General features: G+C 42.0%; 1 protein-coding gene across 1 annotated transcript; it reads right to left on the reverse strand.

Annotated features, from left to right (window-relative positions):
* Positions 1-3858: 3858 nt before the first annotated feature.
* Positions 3859-5785, reverse strand: LOC127842146 (protein hunchback-like). The gene has a single exon (XM_052371495.1). It carries the CDS (start codon positions 5775-5777, stop codon positions 4713-4715), a length of 1065 nt encoding a protein of 354 aa, XP_052227455.1. The 5' UTR covers positions 5778-5785; the 3' UTR covers positions 3859-4712.
* Between the last annotated feature and the right edge of the window lie 6632 nt (positions 5786-12417).

The raw sequence follows: 12417 nt of genomic DNA on the forward strand, positions 1-12417 counted from the left end.
TACAGTGGCATGTATCATATCGTGTTGTGTGTCTATCAATACCAATATTGTGTCAGGCGATACAGTGGCATGTGTCGTATCGTGTCGTGTGTCTATCAATACCGATATTGTGTCAGGCGATGCAATGGCAGGTATCGTATCGTGTCGTGTGTCTATCAATACCAATATTGTGTCATGCGATACAGTGGCATGTGTCGTATCGTGTCGTGTGTCTATCAATACCAATATTGTGTCATGCGATACAATGGCATGTGTCGTATTTTGTCGTGTGTCTATCAATACCAATATTGTGTCAGGCGATGCAATTGCATGTGTAGTATCGTGTCGTGTGTCTATCAATACAAATATTGTGTAAGGCGATGCAATTGCATGTGTCGTATCGTGTTGCGTCTATCAATACCATTTTTTGTCAGGCGATGCCATGGCATGTGTTGTACCGTGCCGTGTGTCTATCAATACCAATATTGTGTCGGGCGATGCAACGGCAAGTGTCGTATCGTGTTGCGTCTATCAATAGCAATATTTTGTAAGGAGATGCAATGGCATGTGTTGTATCGTGCCGTGTGTCTATCGATGCCAATATTGTGTCAGGCGATGCAATGGCATGAGTTGTATCGTGCCGTGTGTCTATCAATATCAATATTGTGTGAGGCAATACAATGGCATGTGTCGTATTGTGTTGTGTTTATTAAAACCAATATTGTGTCAGGCGATACAATTGCATGTGTCGTATCGTGTCGTGTGTCAATCAATACCAAGATTGTGTCAGGCGAATTATACGCATTACAAGCTTGATGTAGCACACCGGTATGTTGCACTGTGCGTAGTGCTTGATTTTATTCTTTCGACGTGGAGATTGTTTGAAACTGTTTTATAAATTAACATTTTATATTAAACATATTTCGAAATGTTAATATTTTCTGGGTAATAAATGACTATGAGAGCTATACACTTTTGTCAATGTGTAAGAGTAGGCTGAAAATCATTATTTGCCGGTATAAACTGGGTGATAAACGGGTTGAAAAGGTTCGGTACAATATACATGTAATTTGATAAAATGATGACCAGCCAGGTGCCCAAAATTGTACATGGACATCAGCCTATCGCTTCTGTCCATATACAGTTTGGGCTGCCTGGCAGGTCACTTGTTCGCAATAGGTTCGGAATGGGGTTTTCGTTTTCTTTGTCGTCGTACTTGTGGTGGGCATGGTCCGGTCATTATTGCATTTTGCATCATAGTCGTAGCAGAGATCGGAAAAATCAACTGGTTTCAGTTTTGCCAAAGTGACTTGTACGCACATGATCTGTCCATGTAAAGGCGCAACTAGAGATGGTGCAGCAAATGTATTTCCGAGCCTCAAAGTACCCGGAATGCTTAAGTCAACGTTGGAAATGTTTACGAAATTCAACTTGATGGTGGCTGTGCGGTTAATTATAACATCGACGTAGTTCTTATTTTTGTCACGCACAACAATCATGTTATGCCATTCGTTCGCTTGCAAGATTATGTACATGTTGAATTTCCAAAAGTGCCCAAATCAATCACAACGTTTCCCGTCTTCACGTATGCTGTAGTGTACTGATATTTAATGGCAAGCGGTTCGACGCATAATCCCAAGAAACTAGGTTTCTCATGAGAACCTAGGTTCTCAGAATGAGAACCTAGGTTCTAATGAGAACCTAGGTTTTCAAATGAGAACCTAGGTTCTCATGAGAACCTAGGTTTTCAAATGAGAACCTAGGTTCTTGTGAAAACCTAGGATACCAAACGAGAACTTAAGTTCTCAGAATGAGAACCTAGGTTCTCATGAGAACCTAAGTTCTATGTGTCTATGAGAACCTAGGTCCTCATGAAAAACCTAGTTTCTCATGAGAACCTAGGTTCTCAAGCGTAAACCAAGCTTTTCAAATGAGAACCTAGGTTCTCATGAAAACCTAGGTTCTCATGAGAAACATGGTTTCTTGGGATTTCATAAACCTTGGTTCTCATGAGAACCTAGGTTCTCATGAGAACCTAGGTTCTCGTGAGAAACCTGGTTTCTTGGGATTTCATCTCATGAGAAACCTAGTTTCTTGGGATTATGCGTCGAACCGCTTGCCATAATTAACCTCCAGTTGTCTCCCATTGCTGGTACACGCTGGCGGCATATGTGTAAAATGAATAGAAATAGGCGTGAAACCGTGAATGTTTCTCCCCAAGAGCATTTTCTGAACAATGTTCAGACAATGCTCAGTAATATTCTACGAAACAAGGATAGCAGAATGGGCGAGGACGACAAAGAATATTTGTGACAACAGGCATTAGCCGTCGGTGACCGCCTCTTGTTCATGTTTCCGTGCATGGGTGTTCTTGAGGAATGAAATTAGTAAAGTAATCGGTCGACATTGGTCTGAACACGTTAATAAAAAATTGAACTTTTTATGAAATACATCTTTATTTGTAAATATTATTTTGAGACTAAAAATTCAGATCAATCGATACATAATACATTGTTACAGCATTAAATGAGTTTCAAATATTCAGTTCCTTTGTTCGGGCCTCAAACGACTGTACGGTACAGTTTTCTATTTTAAGTATGTCTGTGACCTACATGTAGGAAGCAATCATTATGGTATAAAATACAAGTTTTATCTCTATTGAGTATGTGTAATTATGTATTATTCAATCGTAAGATATCGGCAACACTGCAAGAAAAACTTATGCGCTAAAGACTTTGCAAACATATTTCAATAACTTGAGATATCTGCAAAAATAAAGTTCTTAACGGCGTGTTTTCATTCTGTCCAGCCCGTGTGTAATCATATGTGAACCCCATTGATTTGCGCCCTGAATAATATGTGTCCCGTATTCCAAACGAGCAAGTTTACGCCGTCCGACGCGTAATTCTGAAAACCTAGGTTCTCTGAAAACCTAGGTTTTCAGAGAACCTAGGTTTTCAGAGAACCTAGGTTTTAAGAGAACCTAGGTTCTCAGAGAAGAGGTTTTCAAAGAACCTAGGTTCTCATGAGAACCTAGGTTCTATGAGAACCTTGGTTCTCATAATGAGAACCTAGGTTCTCATGAGAACCTAGGTTCTCTGAAAACCTAGGTTCTTAGAGAACCTAGGTTCTCAGAGAACCTATGGTTCCCAAATGAAAACCACGGATATGGCAAGCAGTTCGACGCATAATCCCAAGAAACTAGGTTTTTCATGAGAACCTAGGTTCTCATTCTGAGAACCTAGGTTCTCATGAAAACCTAGGTTTTCAAATGAGAACCTAGGTTCTCATGAAAACCTAGGTTCTCATTTGAAAACTTGGGTTCTTGAAGCCATGTGCAATTTTCAAGCGACAACCTAGGTTCTCATTCTGAGAACCTAGGTTCTCATTCTGAGAACCAAGGTTCTCATGAGAAACCTATTTTCTTGGGATTATGCATCGAACCGCTTGCCATAATATTTGGAGCAGATGTAACGTGCCTTCGACCGAGCGTCGGTCTTTATAGTATGGTTCAGACAATAACCCAAAGCACAATACAATAGTATAAAATTTTCCTCAAGCTACCTTGCTTTATGATTGGTTATTAATACAATAATTGGTTTGGAACAGTAAATCAAATGTAATCAAATGCTATATTCATATGACCTCGAACCCCACTATTTACGCTTATGACCTCGGGTCTATGTATGGAGACCTATGTCTCAGAATTATGTATGGAACCCTATGCCTCGGAGCTATGTATGGAGACCTATGTCCTCGAGACGTTGTATGGAGACCTATGACCTCGAGACTATGTATGGAAACCTATGTCTTCGGGTCTATGTATGGAGACCTATGTCTCGGAGCTATGTATGGAGACCTATGACCTCGAGACTATGTATGGAGACCTATGTCTCGGAACACTTCGTTATGACTCCGAGTCTGTGTGACTCGTTACCCTAGGTATGGAGCCTTGTAGTGTTGTGTGAAGGTATGTGACTTATATATCAACTATTAGCGACCCGGGCTGCTGAGGGGTAGGAATCCAACTTCAAGGCTCTCAGAACGTTTGAAGAGGATAGCCAGTCTCTATGTGCCCAAAGTCCCTAATGTATGTTAATAATATAATTTAATTACCTAATTTCGCGATGTTAACTCGACGAAGTCGGCAGTACAACTGACCTTTCATAGAAGAAACGCGCGCTTTTATACTATCTGCTCATGCGGCGTTACTCGGACATTTCCATAGTGATACAGTTGAGATCTACGTAATAGTGGTTTGACTTAATTATAAAGCATAATAATGAGATTCTGGTCTTTATCAACAGAATAAACATTTATTAAACAAATGGATATAAAAACAACATACAACGACATACAACGATAAATTTCTAGGCATATTTTCAACAATGAATTAAACGTCAACAATGCTTACCGGAAATCAATGGACGCTTTTAATAAATTAACTAAAAGGAACAATTTACCCAAAGAAAAATGAACGTAAGTAAAGAACGGTGGTAGGTTAAAAATCACCACATTACCCACGCCTCCGATTTTAAGCGTCCCGCTTATTCATGTATTTATATATATATATTTTGTTTTTCTTAAACAACATAACATGGCAAATCAAAGCAGTCTTAAAAGAACACCAAAAATTAACAAAACATGATACTCTATAATACTCTGTAACAGTAATATGCACTTTACCTAAGTGTCAATGATTAACAGAAAATAAAACAATCATATTTCACAGTCTAAGCACTGTGTTGCATTGTGACATGAATGAAGAATGACTGCCTGTCATTACATGTGTGTCCGCACACATTACACCTCCAAGGCTGTCCATTGGTATGGCAACCCTGGTGGATGAAGTACATGGCCATATCCTCGAAATATATTCCACAAAAATTGCACTTGTGCAATTTGTTGCACTGACATTCATTTAGCATTTGCACGCTGTCTCGTGTCTGTGTCCCCCTTTCAGCAACGATAACTGCATCCTGCGTACTTTTGTTCATTTGGACAACACTGTCGACTTGAACGGCATTCTCTCCCTTCGGTTTGTAATCCGCTCGAACGCCGCTACTGCGCAACCACTTCCCAGTCTCTACCTTATCAACGCCTCTACACTGTTCATCAAGGATTTTGACTTGACAACTGGGTCCAGGATGTTCAGACTCCGAACCTTTGGCTCGCTTGACCGGCGCTTGAACAGGAGTGGGAGCCGTTCTCTTTCTAACAGTCCTACCTAACTCGAAGTCACTATCTTCGTCTGAAGAAGAGCCCTTCTCGTCCACACTGATCTCGGGATCGGAATCCCAGTCACTTTCGCCGTGATCTTCCTTATCAATCACTGCACCCGCGCAAGCACTGGCAGACTCAGAACATCCCTTGTCACTACCCTGGGAAACTTTATCGTGCCCCGTTCGGGCATAATGTCGTTTAAGGTAAACGACCTTCTTGAAGGTTACCCCGCAAGCCTTGCACGATATCCTCTTGGAAGCACACATCGTCATGTGGTCCTGAAAGCTCATGGTGACCGGGACATCCTCTTTGCACAGCGGGCACAAAGTTCTTGTCCTCGGGGTTGTTTTTGTCTTGGTCATGGTGTTTCTGAAAATAGAAAACACGTAATCGTTATGCCAGGTAGGTTTCGTCTTTCTTCTACCTGTCCGGGTAAAGCTTACCTCTTGGTCGCTTGATTCGCTTGCTGAACTTTCGCAATGTTGCTCTATATTCTCAGGCATCACACTTTCTGCTATGCCGTCATCCGGTATGTCAGTTTCTCCAAGGAGAAGCCGACTTCGAACTTTTCGCATACGGTCCGTGTGGATGACCTGCGTTGCGCCAGCTCTGCCACAATCTACTTTGTACAAAACACATGTAAGCTTCTCTAACACTCGGTATGGCCCTCTCCAGTACGACGTAAATTTCGGTGAACCTTCCTTATTCTTAATAGGAAAATAAACATATACTCTGTCCCCAGGCTGAAACGCTTCGTATGATAGGGCTCTATCATGGTATTTCTTTTGTCGTTGAATTGCATTCCCAGTATGTGTTCGTACAAATTTATGTACACTTTCCATGTTATCCTGCAATTCCCAAACCCAGTCACATGCAGGAGTTGATTTGATTGCTGACGGCATTTCATACACTAAATCTAAGGGTGATGTCGTTTCTCGTCCGAACATCATCAAATTGGGTGTGATCCCGGTGGTTTCGTGTTCCGATGCCCTATAAGCCATCATTACGTATGGAAGTTGCTTATCCCAATCCTTGTGATGGGTGTCGACATATGCACTCAACATGGTGCATAGAGTACGATTAAATCTCTCAACCATCCCATCTGATTCTGGATGGTACGGTGTCGTCCGAGTTTTCTCAATCTCAAGTAAACGACACATCTCCATGAAGACTCTGCTGGTAAACTGACTTCCTTGATCCGAATGTAGTTTCCTTGGTATTCCGTATCGGCATATGAAATTCTGCACCACGATTTCAGCAACTGTTGTAGCTTCAATGTTCGGCATAGGGTATGCTTCCGTCCATTTGGTAAAGTAGTCGGACACAACTAGTATGTATTTATTGCCGTTATCTGTTTTGGGAAGTTCTCCAAGTATATCCAGGGCTACGCGCTCCATTGGGTAGCCGCTTCTTGTGATCTGCATTGGTGCTCTTTTTGTTCGAGTAGGGCACTTGCGTTTTGCACAAACATCACAACCGTTCACATAGATCTTCACATCATGTTGTAATCCAGGCCAGTAATATCGCTGTCTTATCTTTGCTAAGGTTTTCTTAATACCAAGGTGTCCCGAGGCTTTTATGTCATGCATGTGTTTCAGCACCATTCGCCTTTGTTTCAATGGGACGATGACCTGCCAATATACAATGTCGGTCCCAAGTACGTCCCATTTTCGTACTACCAATTCATCTCTGACTTCGAGACGCTCCCACTGGTTCAGTAGTATTTTGAGGAAGTGACTGCATTCCTGAACGTCAGCATGACTTGGTCGTGTATTATCCAGGATCCACTGCTTAAGACGTGAAACATCTGTGTCAGAGCTCTGAGCTGAGACAATATCTGTTAATATAGCATTATCCTGGGGTTCCCTCTGTTCAATTATATTCACTGCAGGTTTTACATCTCGCGTGTCCGGACAGTTTTCACCACATTGTCTGCATTGCCGCCTGCTTAGAGCATCAGCATTTCCATGCAATCGACCTGGTCTGTGCTCTATCTTGAAGTCATATGATGCTAGTATCTCCAGCCATCTAGCAACTTGACCCTCTGGATTCTTAAAGTGCATAATCCACCTAAGCGAACCGTGATCAGTACGCAACAAAAACTGTTTCCATATAGGAAATGGCGAAAGTATTTCACAAAGTGGACCACTGCCAGAAGTTCCTTCCGTGTAACGCAGTATTTTTGTTCACTTTTAGTTAATGTTCGACTTGCAAACGCGATGGCTCGCTCTTCACCATTCTGTTTCTGCGATAATACCGCACCAATTGCCGTGTCACTGGCGTCGGTATCCAATATGAAAGGCTCACTAAAGATCGGGTGGCCTAGCACTGGTGTTTGAGTCAGCCTTTTCTTCAGCCCTTCAAATGCTTCGGAGCATTCCTTAGTCCAAACAAACTTCACACCCTTTTCTGTCAACTTGTGCAATGGTTTTGCAATTTCTGCAAACCGATATATGAAGCGTCTGTAGTAGCTACACAGACCTAGGAAGGATCGCACGTCTCTTACACACCTTGGGGTTGGCCATGTGCGTACAGACTCAGTCTTCTTGGGATCAGTCCTAATGCCATTCTCAGATACAATGTGTCCTAAGAATTCAACTTCTTTCGCACATAGCTGACATTTGCGGGGCTTCAGTTTGAGACCTGCGTCTCTGAACCTCTCCAACACCATGTTCAGGTTTTTCACCATGTCGTCAAACGTAGCCCCCGTCACAATTACATCATCTAAGTATATCAGGCATACTTCCCAGTGCAATCCTGATAGTACAATTTCAATTAAACGCTCAAAAGTTGCCGGGGCATTGCAGAGTCCGAAAGGCAAAACTTGAAACTCAAACAACCCTCTACGGCTTGAGAAAGCGGTCTTCTGTTTATCTTCATCTTCTACCTCAACTTGCCAGTATCCAGAGTTCATATCTAATGACGAAAACCATCTACTTCCGGATAACTGGTCTAATGATTCATCTACTCTCGGTAATGGGTATGAGTCCTTTATAGTTACGTCGTTGAGCTTTCTGTAGTCAACGCAAAAGCGCTGGGTACCATCCTTCTTCTTTACTAGAACGATACTGCTTGCCCATGGGCTTTTTGATGGCCTTATGATGCCTCTGTCCAGCATTTCGTCGATCTGAGCATCGACCTCCCCGGTCATGTGGATTGGTACACGACGTGGTGGCTGTTTTATTGGGCGTGCATTTCCTGTAGGGACACTATGCTTTATTATCCCAGTCCTGCCAATATCACCATCGCCTTTTGAAAATACATCCGAGTATTTGTTTAATAAGTTAGCAACTTGCCTACGTTGCTCTGGATTGAGTCCATCTATCGTCCTCATGTAGAGCTCCTGGAGATGTTCAGGTACTGTCTCAACTACACGTGTAGAAGTTTTATTCACTCGAACCTCTTGTACCTGGACCACGGGACTGGCAATCGCTATAAGTGTCCCGGGGTAGACGATCTGGGACTGTTCTGATGGATTAAGCATACGTACGGGGAATTTCTGAGTACCTTGTATCAGGCATTTGGCAACTATTCCTCTACCAGCTTCCAATGATTTCAATGTCGGTTCGATAATGCACAAGTTCTCCTTTATTTTGTCCGTGCCAGTAACCTCTGCTGGTACTATAATTTCTGATCTAGCAGGTATTTGAACTTTCTCTGATACAACTACTCGGTAGCATCCAGAAGCCCCTTGGCCTGTGAGGGTACAATTGTCTCCGTTAATACGTATCTGTTCTGACTCCAAGTCAATATGGCATTGATACTGTTTGAAAAAGTCGAGACCTAATATAATGTCTCCGTCAATATCCGCAACTACTGTCGTAATGGGGTAGGTTTTCTCATTAATGCGTAGATCTACTGTGGTTTGACCTTTGATAGTAAGCGGCGTTCCACAAGCCGCGAAAATGTCCTTGTCAAAATATTTGAGTTCGGTACACTTGCCACAAATCATACTCCAGGTCTGTGTTGACATCAGTGAAAGTGTAGCTCCTGTGTCTATAAGACAGCTTACTGCAGAACCATCGATGTGTGCTGTTACGAAGAATAAGCCGGCCCCATTGAAAGCGGATTTCTTAACTTCACCACCCTTGTCACCTGTACTTCGGTCCATTTTATGTGACGCATTCGTATTTGACCTTTGACTATTATTATACCTGGGAACATTAGTGCGCCTTGGGTTCCATCGAGGTGTTCGGAAGTTATTCCGTGGTCTATATGAGCTCGTGTTCCTAGGTTGAAATGATCTCGGGGCACTATTACTTTGTCGTTTCCACTCACGAAACTCGTTTTGTAACTGTTGAATTGCAGACTGCAAGGACTTGAGGTCGTTCTGGTGTTTGATCTGGCTATCGCCCTCCGCAGTACTTGTTGTCAGCACCTGACTTGAGGCAAGGTGCTTTTGCTCAGCTTTGTAGTAGGCTTCCATTTCGACTGCATGACGCACAGCATCATTCAGACTCGATGGTCTAGCCTGTTTGGTTCGTATCCTCAACTCTACGCTATGTAGCGAATCTAAAAATTGCTGTTTTGCAAGGGTTTCTCTAACATCGGCTGGGGCAGTAGGGTAAGCCAAATTTGTCAGCCTTCTGATGTCCTGCGCTAGTTCTGACAAGTTCTCCGATGCACGCTGTTTTCGTTCTCGAAGCTGCACCCGGTACAATTCTGTTTGATTGGGCGGCTGAAACCTTTCTTGCAAAGCTATCACAAGCTCTGTATAGTCATTGCAGTGTTTGGACAAATTCCCAAATACACCCTGTGCCTGACCTCTCAACGATACGGCAAGGTACAGTCCCTTCTCTTTTTCAGTCCATCTGTTTAATTCTGAACAAGCATCGAAATGTGCTTTATAATCGGACCAGGACCCGGAACCATCATATGTCGCAGGTCTCATTATAGCGGTACGCTCCTTGCTCGGGGTCTCCGCTTGGGGTCGCGATGTACTCCGTCTTTTGGTCACATACTTCGGGGTATCTTCAGCATATTTCAGGTCTGGTGCTCGAGTGTGTTCTGAGAAACATGGGCTTGACGATTCTTGTTTCATACCTGCCCCTCGAGACAGTCTTTTGCGGTCGGTCGACCCTGTGTCCATGTTATCCATTTCTAGCTGTAGCCCGGAGATCTCACTTTCTAGTCTGAGTCTCTGGTTTTGTATTCGAAGTTGCTCTAGCTCTTCATACAACGCATCGAGCTCTCGGTCTCCGCCTGACGCCATACTGTTGCTGTAGGTAACGGATAACGGTCTGATATCCTGCTATCCCGCCGCTGCCACCAAGTTTTGTAACGTGCCTTCGACCGAGCGTCGGTCTTTATAGTATGGTTCAGACAATAACCCAAAGCACAATACAATAGTATAAAATTTTCCTCAAGCTACCTTGCTTTATGATTGGTTATTAATACAATAATTGGTTTGGAACAGTAAATCAAATGTAATCAAATGCTATATTCATATGACCTCGAACCCCACTATTTACGCTTATGACCTCGGGTCTATGTATGGAGACCTATGTCTCAGAATTATGTATGGAACCCTATGCCTCGGAGCTATGTATGGAGACCTATGTCCTCGAGACGTTGTATGGAGACCTATGACCTCGAGACTATGTATGGAAACCTATGTCTTCGGGTCTATGTATGGAGACCTATGTCTCGGAGCTATGTATGGAGACCTATGACCTCGAGACTATGTATGGAGACCTATGTCTCGGAACACTTCGTTATGACTCCGAGTCTGTGTGACTCGTTACCCTAGGTATGGAGCCTTGTAGTGTTGTGTGAAGGTATGTGACTTATATATCAACTATTAGCGACCCGGGCTGCTGAGGGGTAGGAATCCAACTTCAAGGCTCTCAGAACGTTTGAAGAGGATAGCCAGTCTCTATGTGCCCAAAGTCCCTAATGTATGTTAATAATATAATTTAATTACCTAATTTCGCGATGTTAACTCGACGAAGTCGGCAGTACAACTGACCTTTCATAGAAGAAACGCGCGCTTTTATACTATCTGCTCATGCGGCGTTACTCGGACATTTCCATAGTGATACAGTTGAGATCTACGTAATAGTGGTTTGACTTAATTATAAAGCATAATAATGAGATTCTGGTCTTTATCAACAGAATAAACATTTATTAAACAAATGGATATAAAAACAACATACAACGACATACAACGATAAATTTCTAGGCATATTTTCAACAATGAATTAAACGTCAACAATGCTTACCGGAAATCAATGGACGCTTTTAATATATTAACTAAAAGGAACAATTTACCCAAAGAAAAATGAACGTAAGTAAAGAACGGTGGTAGGTTAAAAATCACCACACAGATGCGTCGCCTCTGTACTGGAAAAGTATCCCATCACCTGTGTTTGCCATAAATATATACATCCCTATGGAAAAATCGGATGAGGCAATAGAAGTCTCTTCCAAACGAACTTCTACAAATGAGTTATCGAGTCCGTTGAAAGAAGCGGCTATTCCGTTGATGCTAGGATCAGGTGTTGATTGGCAGAACAGGGTTGCAGGGGGCATAACAATCTGATAAAGTGTGTATTACAATGAAAAATATCTCAACATTTCAAACTTTGCGTCGACTTATTGAAATTTGATTTACGGCTAAAAATGAACCGAAGAAGAGATGTTTTGTCTACAGGATGTTTAATTTGTATATTAACATATTTATTAAGACATTATTAAAATACAGAGGAGGCATGAGATGCGGTTGAAAGGTTATCCTTAATGAAGCCCTTGATATGTCATATGGGATATAATTCCAAACCGCAAAATAAGTTTATGTTCCAGATAAAATATCTTAACTTAAACTTAATGGCATCAATAACGTATTGATGATGTTTTGGTAAATAACGTTATTGTTGTTTACAAGTGCATCAGTTAATAAGTTATAGTTTCAAGTTTATACAATGTATGATATATTTAATAACAATTTGATTGTTGCTACGAATACTTTCTCACCAGTAAATAGTCCTCCGAAAAATCCCAGCCACAGGACCGGTGACAATGTGCTCACTTTGCAGGCAGCAGTCATAGCGTTGACCTGAGGAACGCATGAACGCATATAGAACTGATGTTGTTATACACATACGTCAATAGTAAGAATCGTGTTAACAAAACGCGCTTTTGAATTGCTTCAATAATATATATCCGAAAACGGGAAATATATGGATTGCTTTTTCAATTATTATTAAATATAATATA

This window comes from Dreissena polymorpha, chromosome 8 (assembly GCF_020536995.1).
Source record: "Dreissena polymorpha isolate Duluth1 chromosome 8, UMN_Dpol_1.0, whole genome shotgun sequence".
In the NCBI taxonomy this organism is placed as follows: domain Eukaryota; kingdom Metazoa; phylum Mollusca; class Bivalvia; order Myida; family Dreissenidae; genus Dreissena; species Dreissena polymorpha.